The sequence below is a fragment of the Chlorocebus sabaeus genome, chromosome 11 (assembly GCF_047675955.1).
Source record: "Chlorocebus sabaeus isolate Y175 chromosome 11, mChlSab1.0.hap1, whole genome shotgun sequence".
NCBI classification, from domain to species: domain Eukaryota; kingdom Metazoa; phylum Chordata; class Mammalia; order Primates; family Cercopithecidae; genus Chlorocebus; species Chlorocebus sabaeus.
The window spans coordinates 48,525,734-48,548,105 of record NC_132914.1 but is presented as its reverse complement, the minus strand read 5'-3'; the positions used below and the strand labels follow the sequence as shown (position 1 = coordinate 48,548,105).

Genomic DNA, 22,372 nt, shown 5'->3' with positions numbered 1-22,372 from the left:
GCTTTAACATTTCCCTGATTATGCACAAAGTTTGGAATAACTTCATGTTTACAAGGCCGTATTTCACAGACCAGTTTCCTTCTGTTAGGTCTCTTATTTACAGAAATAAATCTTTATATAATCTATACATCTTGTAATTATTTCTCTGTATATAAAAGTTGCAAATATATTTCCCAGTTAACAGACTTATTTTTAAGTTTGTTTACGTTATCTTTTGTCACATACAAGTAGAAATGTGGGGCAAGTAGATACCATAAAACTCCGTATTTCCCCCAGTAATGTATGTGAGGTACCCCTTTCCTTATATGCCCAATGACAGTATTACCACTTTATAATTTTTGCCATGTGACATCTCATTTCTTATTTTTATAGTTGTAGTACATACGTATATGACCCTAAAACTGCCTATCATTTAGTTTATTTTCTAAAATTACATCATACTTTGTGTATTCTGTTGCAACTTGTTTTTTTAAATTTTCTAAGATTTACTCTTGTTGAAATGATTATTCATTCAGGCATTACAGATAAACATTCCATTGTATAAATACAGTCACAATTTATGTACCTATTCTTTTTTTCCCCCATTTTTATGTTTAGGTTCAATATGAACCTATTCTGTTATCAATGAATCTTAAGGTTGTTTCCTGATTTTTTGCTGCTATGAAAATTCTTATACACACTTCCTGCAAGTTTCTCTCCGTCACACAGACTGAAACAGGTGGGTCACAGAGTATACTCATGTCAGCTGTACAAGATAAGGCCTAATTTCCAAAATGGCTGCACCAATTTTCACTCCTATAGTAGTATCTATGAATTCTTGACCATTGTTCCAAATCCTTGCCAACTCTTGGTTAGACTTTAAAATTTTTGCCAATTGGTGGGTATAAAGCATATCTAAGTGTGTAGCATTAATGTGCATTTCTTTGATTACTAATAAGGTTGAGTAGTCTTTTATATGATTATTAATTACTTGTGTGTGATTTTTTTTGTTTTGTTTTATTTTTGAGACAGAGTCTTGCTCTGTTGCCCAAGCTGGAGTACAATGGCGTGATCACAGCTCACTGCAACCTCTGCCTCCGGGTTCAAGTGATTCTCCTGCCTCTACCACACCTGGCTAATGTTTTAAATTCTTTTTAAGAGATGGGGTCTCCCTGTGTTGCCCAGGTTGGTCTCAAACTCCTGGACTCAAGTCATCCTCCCGCCTTGGCCTCCGAAAATGTTGGAATTACATTTGTGAGCCACTACACCTGGCCTGTATTTTTTTTCTATTAAAATGTTTTTGTGCATATTTATGGAGTACATGAGAAAATTTGTTACATGTATATAACGTGTAGTGGTCAAGTCAGGGCATTCAGGGTGTCCATCACCTGAGTATTAATAGGTTTTTGTTAAGTATGGCCATCCTACTCTGCTATGAAACACTGCATTTATTCCTTTTATCTTACTGTGTATGGGTTTGTACCCTTTAACTCTTTTCATCCTCCTCCTTGCCCCTCACCCTTCCCAGTCTCTGTTATCTATTTTTACATTCCCTCTTTTTTCTTGACATAGGATCTTGCTTTGTAGCCCAGACTCAAGTGCAGTGGTGCAATCATGCTGCCTCAAACCCCTGGGCTCAAGCAATCCTCCCACCTCAGCCTCCCAAGTAGCTGGGATTTTAGGCACACACCACCATGCCTAATTTATTTTTTTGTAGCAATGGGTATGTTGCCCAGGCTTGTGTTGAACTCCTAGGCTCAAGCGATCCTCCCGCCTTGGCCTCCCAAAGTGCTGGGATTACAGGCATAAGCCATCATGCCCGGCCCTATTTTTCCACTCTTTACTTCCATGTGTTCAAATATTTTAGCTCCCACATGTAAGTGAGAATGTGATATTTTTCTTTTTGTGCCTGGCTTATTTCACTTAAGATAATGACCTTCAGTTCCATCCATGTTGCTGCAAATGACGTGATTTAATTCTTTCTTATCCATTTATCCACTGATGGACACACAGTTTGATGCTATTAGCTATTGTGTGTGAATAGTGCTGCAAGTAAACTTATGAGTACAGGTATCCCTTTGATATACTGATTTCCTTTGGGTAGATTTCTATTTTTAGTTTTTTGAGAAATCTCCATAGTGGTTTTCACAGTGGTTGTACTAGCTAATTTTGAATTTTTTTAGGCTGGGCACAGTGGCTCATGCCTGTAATCCCAGCACTTTGGGAGGCTGAGGCAGGTGGATGGATCACCTGAGCCCAGGTCTGAGACCAGCCTAAGCAACATGGCAAAACCCCATCTCCACAAAAAACAAAAAAAATTAGCTGGGTGTGGTGGTATATACCTATAGTCTCAGCTACTTGGGAGGCTGAGCTGGGAGGATCACTTGAGCCCAGAAGGCAGAGGTTGCAGTAAGCCAAGACTGTGTCACTGCACTCCACTGTGGGTGACAGAGTGAGACCTTGTCTTAAAAAACCCCACAAAAACCAAATATAACTTCTCTACTTTTTGAACTTTTTTGTTAAAAATTAAGACACCAACACAAACATTAGCCTAGGCTAACTAGCCTAGGGTCAGGATCATCAGTATCACTGTCTTGCACCTCCATACCATATCCCACTGGAAGCTCTTTAGGGGCAATAACACACAGGGAACTGGTATCTCCTATGATAACAATGCCTTCTTCTGGAATACCTACTGTAGGGGCTGCCTGGAGGCTGTTTTACAGTTAACTTTTTTTTTTTTTTTTTTGAGATGGAGTCTCACTCTGTTGCCCAGGCTGGAGTGTAGTGGCACAATCTCGACTCACTGCAAGCTCCGCCTCCCGGGTTCAGGCAATTCTCCTGCCTCAGACTCCCAAGTAGCTGGGACTACAGGTGCCCACCACCATGCCCAACTAATTTTTTTGTATTTTCAGTAGAGATGGGGTTTCACTGTGTTAGCCAGGATGGTCTCGACCTCCTGACCTAATGATCTGCCCGCCTCAGCCTCCCAAAGTGCTGGGATTACAGGCATGAGCCACCACGCCTGGCCTACAGTGTAGAAGGCATACACACTTTAATGATAAAATACAGTAAATTCATAAACCAATAACATATTCACTTATTATAGTATCAAGCATTATGTTCTATACATAATTGCATGTGCTACACTTTTACATGACTGGCAGCACAATAGGTTTGTTTATACCAGCATTGCCACAAACATGTGAGTAATGTGTTGCACTACGACATTACCACAGGACTTTTTCAGCTCCATTATAATTTTATGGGACCACCATCATTCATATATGTGGTCCATCGTTTACTTAAACATTGTCATAGAGCCCATGACTGTATACAGTTCCAGTTAACATCTGGTTATGTTTTGAGATTTGTAAAAACATTACCCATTCTGGTAGTATGATTTTACTACCTACCTGTTTTTCATTAACCTTATTTCTCTTTTCAATTGGGGGTCATCTGTCTTAGTTGTCTGAGAGGTAAGAGTCACAGGAGATGTCATCACCACAGTTTGTGGCAGAGAAGTAGCTGAAGGTGTAGTTCGGATCTGATACGTTTGCATATCTCCTGATGCAGCTAGAAGGCAAACAAGAGTGAATGAGTTAGTTGGTTAAGTGTCTCTGAGAGTGTTAGGAGATTTTCTGTAGACAGAAAGCATACTTACTCTGTACAACCACCTGATTGCTGGGCACAAGTATCTGCTGTCCATCAGAGGTCTGCGCATACTGAAGAATAGTTGTACCTTGCTGAGTACTACCTGAATTTGTCATGGTTAATGTCTGAAGTCCCTGTACTCCATCTGTGCCTGGACTTGCCAACTGTAAGGCTCCATTTGGGGCAATGGCAACTTTAATCAAAGAGAGAAAACAGCTATTGTAAGGTTATACAATACACTAATTCAAAGGAGTGGCAAAAAGCCCACAAACACTATTTACTAAAACAGGTATGAATGCAGTTCTACTTGGTAACTGCTGACTACTTTAGGTGAACTACATGTAAAAGGAATAAAACAGCATTTTTTTTTTTTTTCGTTTTTTGATGGAGTCTCACTCTACTGCCCAGGCTGGAGTGCAGTGGCACAATCTCAGCTCGCTGCAAACTCTGCCTCCTGGGTTCAAGTCGTTCTTGTGCCTCAGCCTCCCAAGGAGCATGGATTACAGGTGTGCGCCACCATGCCCAGCTGATTTTTGTATTTTTAGTAGAGACAGAGTTTCTCCATGTTGGCCAGGCTGGTCTCGAATTCCTCACCCCAGGTGATCCACCCGCCCCAGCCTCCCAAAGTGCTGGGATTACAGGCATGAGCCACTGCGCTTGGCCCCATGATAGTTAATTTTTAAGAAAAAATAAAAAGGAAACATAAACATACTTTGTAATTTTGAGTCAAAAGCATTATAAAGGTTATTACTTCAAAATATTTCCGAATAGATAACGTGCTTATGGAAAAAAATTCAATAGAATAAAAGGTTATATAATGAGAAAATAAGTCATTTTTATACTGTTTTTTAGCTCCATTTTCTAGTGGTACCACTGTTAAATGTATTACATGTTATTAAGATATTTACTTAAGTGATAGTTAAGAAATGTAATCTATTCATTTACTTCCTAGTGAAAATCACTAATAAACATAGCAGAAAGCCACTGTGTAGAAAACACTACTTAGCTCCCCACAAACATTTGTTCACTGAATTATACCTGTGTTCATGCTTTCTCCTCAGCCCTTAAATGCCATAAGGCATGACCAAATAGAAAACATTTTAGCATTATTCAATTCCCATATAATCTTCAGAATTGAATGCCTTATCTCTGTACCCTCTTTTTGGATTACAGTTATGTAACATATTTTCCTTTTATGTTTTGGCTACCAGGAAGCCAAAATACATGTATATGTGTGTATTTTGATGGAAAAATATTTTTTTCACACGTTCATAATTATCCCTCCCCAACTGCCCCAATTTTAATGTATGAGTTTCAAAATATTTATTAGCTGGAGTGCAGTGGTGTGGTCCTGGTTCACCACCTCCTGGGCTCAAGCAATCCTCCCAACTCAGCCTCCCAAGTAGCTAGACCTATAGATGAACACGACCATGCTTAGCTAATTTTTAAATTTTTTATAGAGATAGGGGCTCCCTATATTGCCCAGGCTGGTCTTGAAATCAAGTGATCCTCCCACTTTGGCCTCCCAAAGTGCAGGGATTACAGGCGTGATCCACCGTAACAGGCTCAGAGATTTGCTGTGAAGTTATATTAACAATTAGTTTTAATCTTTTTCCCTGCAACACATTATTATATATATACACATACACACACACATATTTATATAAGTATAAACATCAATAAAATTAAAGGTCCCATTATCTATCTCTATTTCACTGTCCCCCCTCCGCCCCCATCCTGAGATGATGATTATTTTTGGTGCACATGTTTCCCATTATTTTCCTGTGCTTATATAGACTTTATCAGTATCAGACTTGAATATACTTTAGCCGTTATGTTCAGTGGCAAAAACCACAATTACTTTTATACCAACCTAATATATAAAAATACATACCTGTAGATGCAAATGTTTTGATATTAAGTATGTTAATACATATTTTCATTTTTGCAACATATCTTCCTGTTCTTAACATGTGTATTTACCTGTTAATGTGCTGTATTTATTCTAAAACTGAGCTGTCTGATAGGGTAGCCATTAGCCCCATGTGGCTATTTAAATTAACTAAAATTAAACAAAATTAAAATTTCAGTTTCTCCACCAGCCATATTTCAAGCACTCAATAGTCACACATGCTTTAGTGGCTATTATTCTGGGACAATGCAGACATAAAACATTCCCATTATCATATGAAGTTCTACTGGCCCATGCTGCCCTAAATACTAGTTTGTACTACACTTATTTCAGTGATAACATGTGAACCTCCCCACTACCTGTGATCTCTGCTCCCAAGCTTCTTTCCTTGCAACCATTGCTCCCAGTTTCTTTCTTTTTATTTCTTTTCTTTCTTTCTTTTTCTGAGATTGGTCTTGCTCTGTTGCCCAGGCTGGAGTGCAGTGGTACGATCAGGGCTTACAGTAACTTCGACCTCCTAGGCTCAAGAGATCCCATCTCAGCTTCCTGAGTAGATCGGACTAGTCACATATCATGATGCCCCGGCTCTTTTTTTTTCCTCACTTTTCTGTAGAGACGCAGTCTTGCTATGTTGCCAAGGTTGGTCCTGAATGTGGCTCCAAGCAATCCTCCAGCCTCAGCCTCTTAACGTACTGAGATTACAGGCATGAACCACCTGGCCTGGCCCCCAGTTTCTTAAGTGGTATTCTATACATATATTCTAAATTAATTTATTCATAACAAACTTAACTGAAAGCCTACTATATGCCGGGTCCTATATGTCAAGGATGTAGTTGTGAATGAAACAAATAAGGTTCTTTCCCTTAAGGATGCTATATTCTAGTGGGGAAAACAGATCATAAATAAGCTAATCTATACTTACATACATACAGTCTATAATTAAACTAATGTGTACTAACTTAATTATATGTAAATGCTATAAAGAAAAATATAGGAGATTAAGGAAAACTAAAGGGAGGAGCCACAAGTCTGAAAAAGAGTGGTCTCTTTGTGGAGGTGACACTTAAGCAGAGCAGGGGTGTAGGATGCAAGCCATGTAAGGATCTGGGGGAAGAACATGCCAGGCATGAGCAACGACAACTCCAGAGATCCTGAAGCAGAAACAAGCTCGTGTGTCTGAGGTACAGTTAGGAAGTCTGGGGCAGTCAGAATGCCATCAGGTGGCAGGAGATGAGGTCAGAGTGGTAGGCAGATCCTAAATGTCATGCCTTGTAAGATCTGGATTTTATTCTAAGTGTGATAAAATGTCACTAGAGGACTTTGAGCAGGAATGATGTCATCTAGTTGACATCTTAAATAAATCACTTTGGCCACAGCATGGAAAACTGATTATTAGGGCAAGAATGGAAGCAAGATGACCAACTGGATGCCTACTCCAGTAATTCAGATGACAGCCTAAACTAAGCTGGTAGTGGTTGGAGATGGCAAGAGGTAGTCAGATGGGACATATATTTTGTGGCAAGACTGAATGAAACTTAAAGATTAATGTTAGGAGTGGAGCGGGAGACAACAAATAGGCAGCACAAGTAAATTCCTTAGGGTGATAGAACTCAATCTTGATTGGTGGTGTTATACTATTCTACATGTTTGTCAAAACTCATAGACTTCAACTCCCCAAAGAGTGAATTTTACTGTATATAAATCAAACAATAAATATTTTTAACGAATAGGCAGGGGCCAGGAGTGGTGGCTCACGCCTGTAATCCCAGCACTTTGGGAGGCCGAGGTGGGTGAATCACTTCAGGTCAGGAGAGTTCGAAACCAACCTGGCCAACATGGTGAAACCCCGTCTCTACTAAAAATGCAAAAATTAGCCAAGCAAAGTGGTGCACGCCTATAATCCCAGCTACCTGGGAGGCTGAGGAAGGAAAATCACTTGAACCAGGGAGGTGGAGGTTGCAGTGAGCCGAGATCATGGCACTGCACTCTAACCTGGGCAACAGAGCGAAACTCCATCTCAAAAAAAAAAAAAAAAAAAAAAAAAGCCAGGAATGTTCTGAAAGGAATTATACTAATATACAGCAATTATGTATGGAACTACATAGATAAAAGAATGAACAAAATAAGGCCGGGCACAGTGGCTCATGCCTGTAATCCCAGCACTTTGGGAGGCCAAGGTGGGCGGATCACCTGAGGTCAGAAGTTCGAGACCAGCCTAGCCAATATGGTGAAACCCCCTCTCTACTAAAAATACAAAAATTAGCCGGGCATGGTGGCACATGCCTGTAATCCCAGCTACTCCAGAGCTGAGGCAGGAGAATCACTTGAACCCAGGAGGTGGAGGTTGCAGTGAGCCAAGATCGTGCCACTGCATCCAGCTTGGGCGACAAGAGCGAGACTCTGTCTCAAAACAAAACAGTATCTAATGACGTAGGCCTCAGTTCCCTCATACATTGATAACTGCCTATGTCACAAAGTTGTTGTAAGGAGTAAATGAAATAATGCGAAACAGTACTTTGCATTATCCCTGGCTGAAAACATCCTTTAATAATCATCACTATCAAAGTACGACAGTTTTTCTAACGCCATGTCTTTCTACAGAAAAGTCAGGTTTTATGTGTTTATAACGTGGAAAGTGATTCCTATACATACTGTACTGTCCGCTGCTAGTCTGATAGATGGGAGTTGGAACAGACATAGAAGTGACAGCAGAAACTCCAGAATTTTCTCCGTCTCCTTTTCTGCCCCGTGTATCTTCAGAAGATAAGTCTTTCAAAATTTTTCTGTAAAAAAACAGAACTCTATTAAACATTGGTAATGTGAATGACTTCACGAAAAGAAATTTTTTTTTTTTGAGATAAGATCTTGCTCTGTCACCCAGGCTGGAGTACAGTGGTGCCATCACAGCTCACTGCAACCTCTGCTTCCCTGGCTTAAGAGATTCTTGTGCCCCAGCCTCCCAAGTAGCTGGGACCACAAGCGTAAGCCACCACACTCAGCTAATTTTTGTATTTTCAGTAGACACGAAGTTTCACCATGTTGGCCAGGCTGGTCTTGAACTCCTGGCCTCAAGTGATCCACTCATCTCCTCCTCCCAAAGTGCTGGGATTACAGGCATGTGCCACCATGCCCGGCCACAAAAAGAAATTTCTAAAACTTTTTCAATCTCAGGTAAAAGTTACAATAATCGGCCAGGAGTGGTGGCTCATGCCTGTAATCCCATCACTTTGGGAGGCCGAGACCAGCGGATCACGACCAGGCTGGCCAATAAGGTGAAACCCTGTCTCTACTAATAATACAAAAATAAACTGGGCATGGTGGCGGGCACCTGTAATCCCAGCTATTTGGGAGACTGAGGCAGGAGGATTGCTTGAATTCAGGAGACAGAGGTTGCAGTGAGCCAAGGTCGCACCACTGCACTCTAGCCTGGGTGACAGAGTGAGAGTCCGTCTCAAAAAAAAAAGTTACAATAATCTACCAGACATTTAAACTATTATTCCAAAGAATCATTTTATTTAGCACATGTTATTATAATGACGTGCTCCAGGCTGATTACATATTAAAGAGTAAAGAGGGCCGGGCATGGTGGCTCCCACCTGTAATCCCAGCACTTTGGGAGGCTGAGGTGGGCAGATCACTTGAGATCAGGAGTTTGGAGACCAGCCTGGTCAACATGGTGATACCCCATCCCTACCAAAAATACAAAAATTAGCTGGACATTGTGGTGTGTGCCTGTAATCCCAGCTACTTGGGGGCGCTGAGGTAGGAGAATTGCTTGAACCTGGAAGGCGGAGGTTGCAGTGAGCCAAGACGGTGCCACTGTACTCCAGCCTGGGCGACAGAGTGAGACTGTCTCAAAAGAAACAAAAACAAAAAATAAAAACCCGTAAAACAGTTCTCCAAACAAAGTAGGTAAGAAAAACTACTATAAAATGCAGAGTATCAATGATGAATAAAATTGCTTATTTTAACAAAAAGAGGTAAATATGATCCCATGGATATCCCTCAGACTCAGTGAAATGGCACTAATGACAAGAATAAGGGATGGAAAAAGTATTCTTTGATAAAAAGAAAGGTCTTTCAAGACAATTGGGGATGGGCACAGTGGCTGATGCCTGTAATCCCAGTACTGTGGGAGGCCAAGGCAGGCAGATCACCTGAGGTCCGGAGTTCAAGACCAGCCTGGCCGACATGGTAAAACCCCATCTCTACTGAAAATGCAAAAATTAGCTGGGCATGGTTGCTCATGTCTGTAATTCCAGCTACTTGGGAGGCTGAGGCAGGAGAATTGCTTTAACCCGGGAGGTGGAGGCTACAATGAGTGGAATTTGTGCCACTGCACTCCAGCCTGGGCAACAAAGTGAGACACTGTCTCAAAAAAAAAAAAAAAAAAAGAAGACAATTGGGGGTAGAGGAAAGAGTAGGCAATATGCATTGTTTGCTTCTGAAAAAAAGACAGAAAAAAGAAATACTTAAGAATTCTATGTTCACTGTAGAAAAATGAGAAAACTGAAATACTTATGTGAAAACAACAAAAAAGGAATCACAAAGGAAAAAGAAAGCCCTTAGAATGAAAAGGGCTCTTTTATCTATGCCAACTTCCCAGCTCATGGAGGAATTCCCTAATATTCCTGACAACCTCTACTTCCAGAAAAATGGCACCCACTATTTCCAAAAAGTAAACCATTCTATTATTGAATAGTTAGAACCTTTCCTTTTTTGGGTCCAAAGCTAGTTCCATCCAGTGAAACTAAATAAATTTATTAATTATTTTTTTCTTTTCTTTTGAGACAGCCTCACTGTTGCCCAGGCTGGAGTACAGTAGCATGATCATGGCTCACCCCACTTTGACTTCTCAGGCTCAAGCGATCCTCCTGCCTCAGCCTCCCAAGCATCTGCGATTATAGGTACATACCATCATACCTGGCTAATTTTTTTTTTTTTTTTTTTAGATGGGGCCTATTTTGCCCAGGCTGTTCTTGAATTCCTGGGTTCAAGTGATTCTCCCACCTAGGCCTTCTAAAGTGTTGGGACTACAGGCATGAGTCATAGCAAGAAATTTAAGCCTAATCCCAATTCTGTATCTGTGACCTACTTTGCAATATTTGATAACTGCTACAAGTCTTCCTTATTCTAGGCCAAATACTTTCAGTTTTTTCATGTGTTCTTCTGTAACATGTTGAAGATCCTTCTCCAGTTTGGTCTCCTTTGTGTGGACTGTTGTCCCACCAAGAGCTAATACAACTGTAGACTATATTAAGAGAAGTTCCACAGGAAGCACAATGGAGGTGTCAGTCCTATAGGACTCTGTTTTAAGCATTTCTGTAGAATAGTCACAGTGCTTCCTAAACCTGCCTATGTAATAGAATCATTCTGGAAAGGTCTGTTGAATCTAGATTCCCATCTGGTGGCCATGATTGAGTAAGTAGGTCTGGAGTAGAGCTCCAGATTCATTTAACAAACTGCCTGCATGGTCTTTTTTTCCGCAAGTCCACCTCTGTTCAATGCCTGCATGGTCCTACAGCCAGTCTATCATGAGACTGTGGAATGCTGCGCCCATTTATTTTTCCATTTTAAATTATGAAACACTTTGAGTATAAAGAAAAGTACAGGGGAAGATGCTGCATCTGGCGTTGCCATGGCTGTGCCTTGGCCTGTGCAGCCTCCTGGTGGGGCAGGAAGAGGCCCTGAGTGCCATGGATCTGCTGGAGTGAAGCCGGCCCTATGTGGTGCTGCGCAGGCAGAACGTGGTGTTGATGGGAACCATTTTCAGCATCCTGCTGATGACTGTTATCCTTATGGCATTTTGTGTCTACAAGCCCATTTGGTGTCAGTGACAGCCAAGTAAACAAGTTCTTCAATGAGTACTTGGAACAGGATAAACTGTGCTGAGCATGGGCCAATGGAGAAGTTGAAATCAGAACTTTCCTACCTGAAAATAACCTTTGGTCTGGACAGTTGGTAAATGCTAAATGATTTAGGAAAAAACAACTACTAGCAGTTCTTTTTTCTTTTCTTTGAGACAGAGTTTCACTTTTGTTGCCCAGGCTGGAGTGCAGCGGTGCAATCTCAGCTCACTGCAACCTCTGCCTCCTAATTTCAAGCAAGTCTCTTGCCTCAGCCTCCTGTATTACAGGCGTGCACCACCACACCCGGCTAATTTTTGTATTTTTAGTGAAGATAGTGTTTCACCATTTTGGTCAGGCTGGTCTTGAACTCCTGACTTCAGGTGATCTGCCCACCTGGGCCTCCCGAAGTGCTGGGATTACAGGTGTGAGTCACTGTGCCCGGCTTTATTTTTTTTCTCAATACTGTCATGCAAATAATTGGCCACCTAGTCTGCTTCTCAGTGTTTCTTTTTATATCTGACTATGCTTAAGAGCAAGACCTGAAAACTCCAAATTCAGTGTAAAGATGGGAGTGTTCATCAGAAAGGAAAACATGGTAATCCTGCGAATGTCTGTAAGAACCACATTGGAAATAACTAATTCATGCTTGAAAATATTAATAAGGAGACTTACTCCGTAGACATTCCCTACTTAAGAACCATTTGATCACAGTGGCTTAAGAATCACAAAAGGTTTTTTTCTTTTTTTTGAGACAGGGTCTCACTCTGTCACCTAGGCTGGAGTACAGTGGCACGATCACGGCTCACTGCAGCCTTGATCTCCCAGGCTCAAGTGATCTTCCCACCTCAGCCTCCTGAGTGGCTGGGACTACAGGTGTACACCACCATACCTGGCTAATTTTTTGTATTTTTTTGTAGAGACAAGGTCTCCCTATGTTGCCCAGGCTGGTCTCAAACTCTTGGGCTCAAGCAATCTGGCCACCTTGGCCTCCCACAGTGCTGGGATTACAGGCATGAGCCACTGTGCCTGGCCTTCCTGTATCTATTATTCTACTCTAATTTCAGTATGATCACAGAACATTCTGTGCATGATTTCTGTTCTTTTAAATTTGTTAAGATTTGTTACGACCCAGAATGTGATATTTCTTGGTGGATTTTCTTCATTCTACAGCTGCTGGGTCAAGTGTTATAAAAATGTCAGTTAGGCAAAGCTCACGCCTGTAATCCCAGCACTTTGGGAGGCCCAGGCAGACAGATGACAAGGACAGGAGCTCGAGACCAGCCTGGACAATATAGTGAAACCCCGTCTCTACTAAAAACAAAAAAAGTTAGCTGGGCGTGGTGGTGGGCGCCTGTAGTCCCAGCTACTTTGGAGGCTGAGGCAGGAGAATTGCTTGAACCTGGAAGGCAGAGGTTGCAGTAAGCTGAGATCGTGCTACTGCACTCCAGCCTGAGTGACAGAGTAAGACTCAATCTCAGGAAAAAAAAAAAAAAAAAAGATCTTATTGGCTTCTGATATTATCTGGCATTAGGTTCTTCTATAATCTTGCTGATTTTCTGACTACAAGTTTTTTTTTTTTTTTTTTTTTTGAGATAGAGTCTCACTCTCACCCAGGCAGGAGTGCAGTGGCACGACCTCGGCTCACTGCAAGCTCCGCCTCCCGGGTTCACACCATTCTCCTGCCTCAGCCTCTCGAGTAGCTGGGACTACAGGCACCTGCCACCACGCCCGGCTAATTTTTTTTTTGTATTTTTAGTAGAGACGGGGTTTCACCGTGTTAGCCAGGACGGTCTTGATCTCCTGACCTCGTGATCCGCCCGCCTCGGCCTCCCAAAGTGCTGGGATTACAGGCTTACAGTGCTGGATTACGCCTGGCCCTGACTACAAGTTCTAATGAATCCTGAGACAGGTTTATTGAAGTCATCAACTGTAACTGTGGACCTGTTTGTTTCTCTTTTCAGTTCTGTTAGTTTCTTTTTAGAGACAGGGTCTTGCTGTCACCCATGCTAGAGTGTAGTGGCTCAATCATAGCTCATTGCAGCCTCCAAATCCTGTGCAGCTGGGACCAGAGGCACAAACCACCACGTCTGGCTAACTTTAATTTTGTGAAGAGACAGGGTCTCACTATGTTGCCCTGGCTGGTCTTGAACTCCTGGGCTCATGCAATCCTCCCTCCTTGGCCTCTGGAAGGCTGAGATCACAGGTGTGAGTCACTGGGACCTGCCCTACTAGTTTTTGATAAATATATTATAAAGCTCTTTTGTTACATGCATACACATTTGGATTATGTCTTCTTGGTGAACTCTTATCATTATGTAATATCCCTCTTTATCTCTGCAGATTTTCCTTATTCTGAAGTCTATTTTACATGACAATAATATAGCCATGTAAGTTTTTTTTCATTAGTATTTTCATGGTATGTCTTTAACCATCCTTTTACTTTAGACTAGCTAGATCATTTTTGAAGTGAGTCATTTTTTATATCCATTCTAATAATCTTTGTCTTTTTAAAGAAAAATGGCTCTGAGATATAATTCACATACCATACAATTAACTCATTTAAGCATACAATTCAGTGTTTTTAGTATATTAACAGGGTTGTGCAACCACTACTATAATCTTAGAACACTTTTGTTCCCCTAAAAGAAACTAGGTACCCATTAGCAGTCAATTCATTCTTCTCTTTCCTCTCCCAAGCTCTAAGCAACCACTTGTCTACTTTGTTTCTATAAATTTGTCTATTTTGGACATTTCATATAAATGGAATCATACAATATGCAATCTCTTACAAATGACTTATTTTACTTAGTTTAATATTTTCAAGGTTTATCCATGTTGTAGCATGTATTAGTACTTCATTGCTTTTTAATTGCTAAGTAAAAATATTCAATTTTATGAATACACCACATTTTGTTTATCCATTCAACACTTAATGGACATTTGGGTTGTTTCCATGCTTTGGCTATTATAAACAATGCTGCTATAAACATTCATGTACAAGTTTTCATATAAATGTATGTTTTTATTTCTCTTGGGGATATAACTAGCATAGGAAGTAGTGGGTCATATGGTAACAGTATTCTGAAGAACTGCCAAACTGTTTTCCATAGCAACTGTACTATTTTTTTTATTTTTACATTCTTACCAGCAGTGTATGAGAGTTTTAATTTCTCCATATCATCACCAACACTTATTATTGGTCTTTTTTTTCTATTTGAGTCATCCTAGTGGGTTTGAAGCAGTATTTCACAATTTTGATTTGCAATTCCCTTAATGATAAATGATGCTGAACATTTTTTCATAGCTTTATTAGTCATTTGTTTATCTTCTTTGGATAAATTTTTATTCAAATCCCTTGCTTTTTTTCTCTTTTTTTTGATGTCACCCAAGCTGGAGCACAGTGGTGCGATCTCGGCTCACTACAACCTCTGCCTCCTGGTTCAAGTGATTCTCCTGCCTCAGCCTCCCTAGTAGCTGGCATTACAAGTGCCCGCCACTATGCCTGGCTAATGTTTTTATTTTTATTTTTAGTAGAGACAAGGTTTCACCATGTTGGCCATGCTGGTCTCGAACTCCTAACCTCAGGTGATCCACCCACCTCGGCCTCCTAAAGTGCTGGGATTACATGCATGAGTCACCATGCCCAGCCCCCTTGCTCATTTTTTAATGGGGTTGTCTTAATATTTAGTATTCTGATCAATTAACATGAGATGTCTTTTCACTTATTTAGATCTTTTTTTTTTTAAGACGGGGAGTCTCCCCGCTCTGATGCCCAGGCTGGAGTACAGTGGCGCGATCTTAGCTCAACGCAACCTCTGCCTCCTGGATTCAAGTGAATCTTCTGCCTCAGCCTCCTGAGTAGTGGGGACTACAGGCACGGGCCACCACGCCCAGCTAATTTTTGTATTTTTAGTAGAGACAGGGTTTCACCATATTGGCCAGGTTGGTCCCATACTCCTGACCTCGTGATCTGCCCGCCTTGACCTCCCAAAGTGCTGGAATTACAGGTGTGAGCCACTGCTCCCAGCCTTACTTATATCCTTTAAAATTTCTTTCAATAAGGTTTTATAGTTTCCAGTATATGTATTCTTTTTTTTGAGATGGAGTTTTGCTCTTGTCACCCAGTCTGGAGTGCAATGGTGTGATCTCGGCTCACTGTAACCTCTGCCTCCCAGGTTCAAAGGATTATCCCGCCTCAGCATCCTGAGTAGCTAGAACTACAGGTGCGTACCAGTCACCAGGCCTGGCTAATGTTTGTATTTTTAGAAGAGACAGGGTTTCACCATGTTGGCCAGGCTGGTCTCAAACTCCTGACCTCAGGTGACTGCCTGCCTCGGCCTCCCAAAGTGTTGGGATTACAGGCATGAGCCACTGAGCCTGGCCTCCAGTACATGTGTTCTGCTTCTTTTGTTAAATTCATATCTAGGTATAATTTAAATTTATAAATTTAATTTTAAATCTTTTATACTTTGTTATTGTAAATAGAATTGTTTTTAAGTTTCATTTTTTGATTAGTCATTGCTAATATAAGGAAATACAGTTGATTTTTGTTATATTGATCTTACATCCTACAACTTGCTGGTACTTGTTGATTAGTTCTATTTTAATAGATTCTTTAGGATTTTGTATATATAAGATAATGTCATGTACAAAGTGTTTTATTTAGTCCTTTCCAATCAGGATGCCTTTTATTTAATTTATTGACTAATTCCCTGAGTGCAATGTTTAGAAGTGGTGAGAGGGGATCTCCACATTATTTTCTTATTAGGAGGTTAGTTGTGGGTTTTTTGTAGATACTCTTCATCAGGTTGAGGAAGCAGCCTTCTATTTGTTTGTTGAGCAGTTTTATCATGAAAGGGTACTGGATTTTTGTCAAATGCTCTTTCTGTGTCTTGAGATGATCATATGTTTTTTGTTTTGATTCTATTAATGTGATGTATGACATTAATTGATTTTCAATTACTAAACCAATTTTGCATTTCAGGGATAAATCCTGTTTGGTCATGGCATATAATACCTTTTATACGTTGTTGGATTTAGTTTGCTAATATTTTGTGGAGTATGTTTTGTGTATATATTCATGAAGGATATTGAGCTATAGTTTTACAATTGCCTTTTATCTTTTATTTGGTGAGTGTAGGCCATCTTCAGTATTGGCTGATCTTCCACTTTATTATTTGCTTTCTGTTTATTCTGTTTTTAAAATTCTTCTGTGTTCCTGCACCTGCATTATTTTGGATTATTTGAAGACTTTTCAAATTTTAATCTACTGTATATTTGACTAAATCTTTTTGCGTAGTTTTTTTTAGTAGTTGCTCTAGGGGTATATAGATACCTAGCTTTTCACCGTCTACACAGAATCAGTATTTTACCACTTCAGGTGGAATGTAGAAACCTTACCACCATATTAGATCTGTTTACATTTCCCTCTCTATGTTGTAGATGTTTTATATATTGCCTCTGCATATATTAAAAACCCCACCAGAATTTCATAATTTGTTTTCAGCTGTCAAATTGATTGACTGATTGATTGAGACAGAGTCTTGCTCTGTCACCCAGGCTGGAGTGCAGTGGTACGATCTCAGCTCACTGCAACCTCCACCTTCCGGGTTCAAGCGATTCTACTGCCTTAGCCCCCCAAGTAGCTGGGATTACATCCTAACCCTTTTGGCACCAGGGACCGGTTTCATGGAAGACAATTTTTCCATGGATAGGGAAGTCAGGGGATGGTTTCAGGATGAAACTGTTTCACCTCAGATCACCAGATATTAGATTCTCATGAAGAGCATGCAACCTAGATCCCTCGCATGTGCAGTTCACAACACGGTTCACATTCCTATGAGAATCTAATGCTGCCACTGATTTGACAGGAGGCAGAGCTTGGGTGCTAAGGCTTGCTCACCTGCTGCTCACCTCCTGCTGTGCAACCCGGTTCCTAACAGGCCACAGACAGGTACCAGTCCATGGCCTGGGGCTTGGAGACCCCTATTTTAAGGAATTCAATAGGAGAGGAACTGTCCATTATATTTGCCCAGATGCTGTTTCTTCATTCCTTACCTTCAAGTTTCTTTCTCTTAAGAATTTTCTTAGCAGTTGTTTTATAGCAGGTCTGCTGGCAATGATTTCCCTTAGTTTTCCTCCATGAGAATATTTATTTGGCCTCCAAGTCTGAAGGATGTTTTCAGTAGACACAGAATTTTGGGTTGATCTTTTTTTTATTTTCTTTTTATTTTGGGTGCCAAGACCCAGGAGATACTTCTTTTTTCTTTTAGCACTTTAAAAATGCTATTCCATTTTCTTCTCGCCTCCATAGTTTCTGATGAGCACTCTGTAGTTATTCACATTGTTCTCTTGAAAGTAATGTGCCATTATTCTCTGGCTACTCATAAAATTTTTCTTTAACTTTAGTTTTCAGCAGTTTGATTATGGTAAGTCTGGGCAATGATTTATTTGTGTTTATCCTGTTTAGAGTTTGCTGACATTTCTGAACCTGTAGGTTTACATCTTTCACCAAATTTGGTAATTTTTCAGCCATTATTTCTTCAAGTATTTTTTCTGCACTATACTTTATTCCTCTCTCTCTGTGACTCTAATGACATAAATCTTAGATCTTTAGGTATTGTCTCACAGGTCCCTGAGAATTAGATAATTTTCCAATCACTCTTTTCTATGTTCAGATTGGATAATATCCATTGAATAATCTTCAAAGTTGACTGTTTTTTCTCTCACTTCCATTATACTATTGAACCCATCCAGTGAGGTTTTATCTCTGTTACTGTGTTTCTTGGCTCTGAAATCTCTATTTTATTCTCTTTACATACTCTATTTTTGGCTGAGAGTTTATACCTTTCAAGAAAATTCACTTACTTGTTGGAACAGTTAAATAATAGCTTCTTTAAAATCCTTGTCATATAATTCCAACATTTGTATCATCTAGGAGTTGGCTTCTGTCAACAGTCTTTTCCCATGCAAGTTGAGATTTTTCCTTGTTCTTTGATACCAAGTAATTTTGGACACTTTCAATATTATGCTATCAGACTCTGGGTCTTGTTTAAATACTATAAAAAATGTTTTATATTCTTGTTGCATGTGCATATGTATATTTGAGACAGGGACTTGCTTTGTCGCTCAGGTTGGAGTGCATGGCACAATCATGGCTCACTGAAGCATCAACCTCCTGGGCTCAAGTGATCCTCTGCCTTCAGCCTCCTGAAGCTGGGACTACAGGTGCACACCACCATACCTAGCTAATTTTTGTATTTTTTGTAGAGACAGGATCTCGTTATGTTACACAGATTGGTCTTAAATTCCTGGACTCAAGCAGTCCTCCCACCTCAGCCTCCCAAAGTGCTGGGATTACAGGCATGAGCCACAGACCTAGCCTATATTCTTGTTTTAGAAGGTATCAATCTGGTTGTGTCCAGGTCACAAGTTCTGATCAGCCTTCTGTGGGTTCCAATGTCAGTTCAGTTTCCAAAGTCTGCAATGCTATTCATACCAATTACACATGTGCACCAGGTAGTGACCAGTCTAGAATTTGGGCAATGATGATCTATACTATACATAGTTAAGTTCTAAAAGTCTACATATGCTAGGGAAGCCCATTTTTATTCATTTTTGGTTGCAATGTATGACGTGCTGGATTTAATAAAATACTTTTTTTCCCTGCATTTATTGAGTTGACTGTATTGTTTCTGCCAGTTCTCAGTTACCTGGTTTATGTCCTTGCACGTTTGATGATTTTTGAGTGAATTCATATTTGATCTTTGCTAATCTGTGGCAATCCAGAAAGCTTAACTTTGAGAAGTTTCTTTTCAGATGTTATAGCCTCCTTGAGACACCCCTACCTAATAAAGAAATCTCAGGTTCAGGCTGGGCGCAGTGGCTCACGCCTGTAATCCCAGCACTTTGGGAGGCTGAGGTGGGCAGATCATGAGGTCAGGAGATCGAGACCATCCTGGCTAACACGGTGAAACCCTGTCTCTACTAAAAAATACAAAAAATTAGCCAGGTGTGGCGGTGGGCGCCTGTAGTTCCAGCTACTCAGGAGGCTGAAGCAGGAGATTGGCGTGAACCTGGGAGGCAGAGCTTGCAGTGAGCCGAGATCACTCCACTGCACTCCGGCCTGGGTGACAGAGCAAGACTGCATCTTAACAAAAACCCACAAAACTACCCAAATTAATCATTATTACTATTGCTCTAAAAAGCCAATGCTAACTGAAATGAATTGTCTTTGTTCACCATTCTTTCTTATATTTATATTCCTTTCATTTTCTTCTTCCTGAAGTATACACTTAAGTAGTTTCTTTTTTTTTTTTTCCTTTTTTTTTTTTTGAGATGGAGTCTCGCTCTGTCACTCAGGCTGGAGTGCAGTGGCACGATCTCAGCTCACTGCAGCCTCCGCCCCCTGGGTTCAAGCAATTCTTGTGCCTCAGCCTCCCAAGTAGCTGGGACTACAGGCATGTGCCACCATGCCCAGCTAATTTCTGTATTTTTAGTAGAGATGGGGTTTCACCATGTTGGCCAGGCTCATTTCGAACTCCTGACCTCAAGGATTGTTCAGGTAGGCACAGAATTCCAGGTCAAAAGTTACTTTCTCTTTGAGTTTAAATATTGGAGCCTGAGTACAGTGGCTCATGCCTATAATACCAACACTTTGGGAGGCTGAGGTGAGAGGATCACTTGAGCCCAAGAGTTTGAGACCAACCTGGTCAACATAGTGGGATTCTATCTCTACCAAAAATATAAAAAAATTAGGTGGGCATCATGGCATGTGTGGGCATCATGGCATATGCTTACAGTCCCAGGTACTCAGGAGGCTGAGGAGCTGAACCCAGGAGGTAGACGCTACAGTAAGCCGTGATCACACCACTGCACTCCAGCCTGGGCAACAGGGTGAGACCTCCATCTCAAAAAGCATGTAATAATTTAAAAATAAAAATAAGGATTTTAGTTCAGTCTTATACTGTACTTCAAAAATCTGTTGTCAGCTTACTGGTCATTCCTTTCTAAAAACTGGTCTTTTCTCTTGGAAGCTTTTAGCTTTTAAAATCTCATGTTTATCCTTGGTGTTCTCCAGTTTTACTTCACAACATACATCTAGATGTAGGTTTCTATTAATTTATCTTGTTTGGGACCTTGCTTTCTTACACTGGGAAATTCATATCCTGGAAATTGCAGTCATTGTCATTTTCTCTTGTAGAGAGAGTAGAAGCTGGAAGTGCCCTTCCCTCTTCTCTCCTTTTATCCTATGTATGTTGTATACTGGACCTTCTCATTCTATCTTCTATCTTAACTTCTATTTGTCTTTCTGTGTTCCATTCTAGGTAATCTACTCAGAGCTGTGTCCTCAGGTTCTCTAATTTTATCTTCAGTTACAGGTATTAACCACTTATCAGATAAGTGGTTTGCAAATAATTTTTTCCCAGTTCGTAAGCTGCCTTTTCATTTTGTTGCTTGTTTCCTTTGCTACACAGAAGCTTTTTTTAGTTTGATGTAGTCCCATTTATTTATTTTTGTTTTTGTAGCCTGAGCTTTTGGTGTGATATCCAAAAAATCATTGTCAAGGTCAGTGTCGAAGAGCTTATCCCCTATGTTCTCTTCTAGGATTTTTACAGTTTCAGGTCTTAACATTTAGGTCTCGTATCCACTTGGCACTGATTTGTGTAATGGTATAAGATAAAGATCCAATTTGCCTTTTTTTCTTTTTTTTGGAGACAAGAGTCTTGTTCTGTTGCCCAGGCTGCAGTGCAGTGGCGCAATCTCGGCTCACGGCAACCTCCGCCTCCCAGGTTCGAGTGATTCTCCTGCTTCAGCCTCCCGAGTAGCTGGGATTACAAGTGTGCACTACCACACCCCAGCTAAGTTTTCTATTTTTATTAGAGACAGGGTTTCATCATGTTGGCCAGGCTGGTCTCCAACTCCTGATCTCAGGTGATCTGCCCACCTTGGCCTCCCAAAGTGCTGGGATTACAGGCGTAAGCCACTGCATCCGGCCAAAGGTCCAATTTCATTTTTTCTTGGAGACAGGGTCTTGCTCTATCACCCAGGCATAGATCAACTTCAAACTCCTGGGCTCAAGCCATCTTCCTGCCTTAGCCTCTAACGAGATGAGATTACAGGCATGCGCCACTATGTCCAGCTAAGTTTTGTATTTTTTGAAGAGACAGGGTCTTGCCATGTTGCCCAGGCTGGTCTTGAAGTCCTGGGCTCAAGCAATCCTACCTTGGCCTCCCAAAGGGCTGAGATTATAGGCGAGGGCCACCCAATTTCATTCTTTTTTTTTTTTTTTTTTTTTTTGAGACGGAGTCTCGCTCTGTCGCCCAGGCTGGAGTGCAGTGGCCGGATCTCTCAGCTCACTGCAAGCTCCGCCTCCCGGGTTTTCGCCATTCTCCTGCCTCAGCCTCCCGAGTAGCTGGGACTACAGGCGCCCGCCACCTCGCCCGGCTATTTTTTTTGTATTTTTTAGTAGAGACGGGGTTTCACTGTGTTAGCCAGGATGGTCTCGATCTCCTGACCTCGTGATCCACTCGTCTCGGCCTCCCAAAGTGCTGGGATCACAGGCTTGAGCCACCGCGCCCGGCCCCCAATTTCATTCTTAACACTGACATGTGCTAACTTCTTTAGTGTACTTTGCACAGCACCACTTGAACTCATTTGGTACTATTATAACATGCAGGGCTTTATACAAGAGAGTACTCACCTGTAAGACGGGCGCCGTGCTAGGATCCCGTGGGCTTTCTGTGAGGAGCCTATGCTGTCGGATGAGTCCTGGGACTCCTCACTTTCTGATAAAGATGATACCTAAAAAAGAACTGGTGTTAACATGATGAACAATGCAGGTGGGAAAAGAAACAACTGAATTTTTACTTTTAGAAAAAAATGATCTGTCTCCTGCCACTCAAATTCATTTGTACATTAAATCTAAGGTCTAAAAGAAAGGAACAAAAGGAAAAGGGAAAATGAGAAAGTTTATTCC

At 40.9% G+C, this 22,372-nt stretch overlaps 1 protein-coding gene across 24 annotated transcripts in view; it reads right to left on the bottom strand.

The window, feature by feature from the left end:
• ATF1 (activating transcription factor 1) overlaps positions 1-22,372 on the bottom strand; it is a 57,981-nt gene that overhangs the window by 3,299 nt on the left and 32,310 nt on the right. For 21 of the 24 annotated variants that reach the window (XR_012094493.1, XM_008003234.3, XM_073020731.1 and 18 more), the window contains 4 exons: positions 22,097-22,197; positions 8,198-8,328; positions 3,644-3,826; positions 3,396-3,555 (listed from right to left, as the gene is read on the bottom strand). Coding sequence is in view for 23 of the 24 variants with exons in the window: in XM_008003234.3 (XP_008001425.1) it covers positions 3,396-3,555; positions 3,644-3,826; positions 8,198-8,328; positions 22,097-22,197 (575 nt within the window). In the remaining variant the exon portion in view is untranslated. Of the gene's footprint in view, positions 1-3,395; positions 3,556-3,643; positions 3,850-8,197; positions 8,329-22,096; positions 22,209-22,372 lie in introns of those variants that run through there. The other 3 variants (XM_073020743.1, XM_073020745.1, XM_073020742.1) reach the window with 3 other exon arrangements.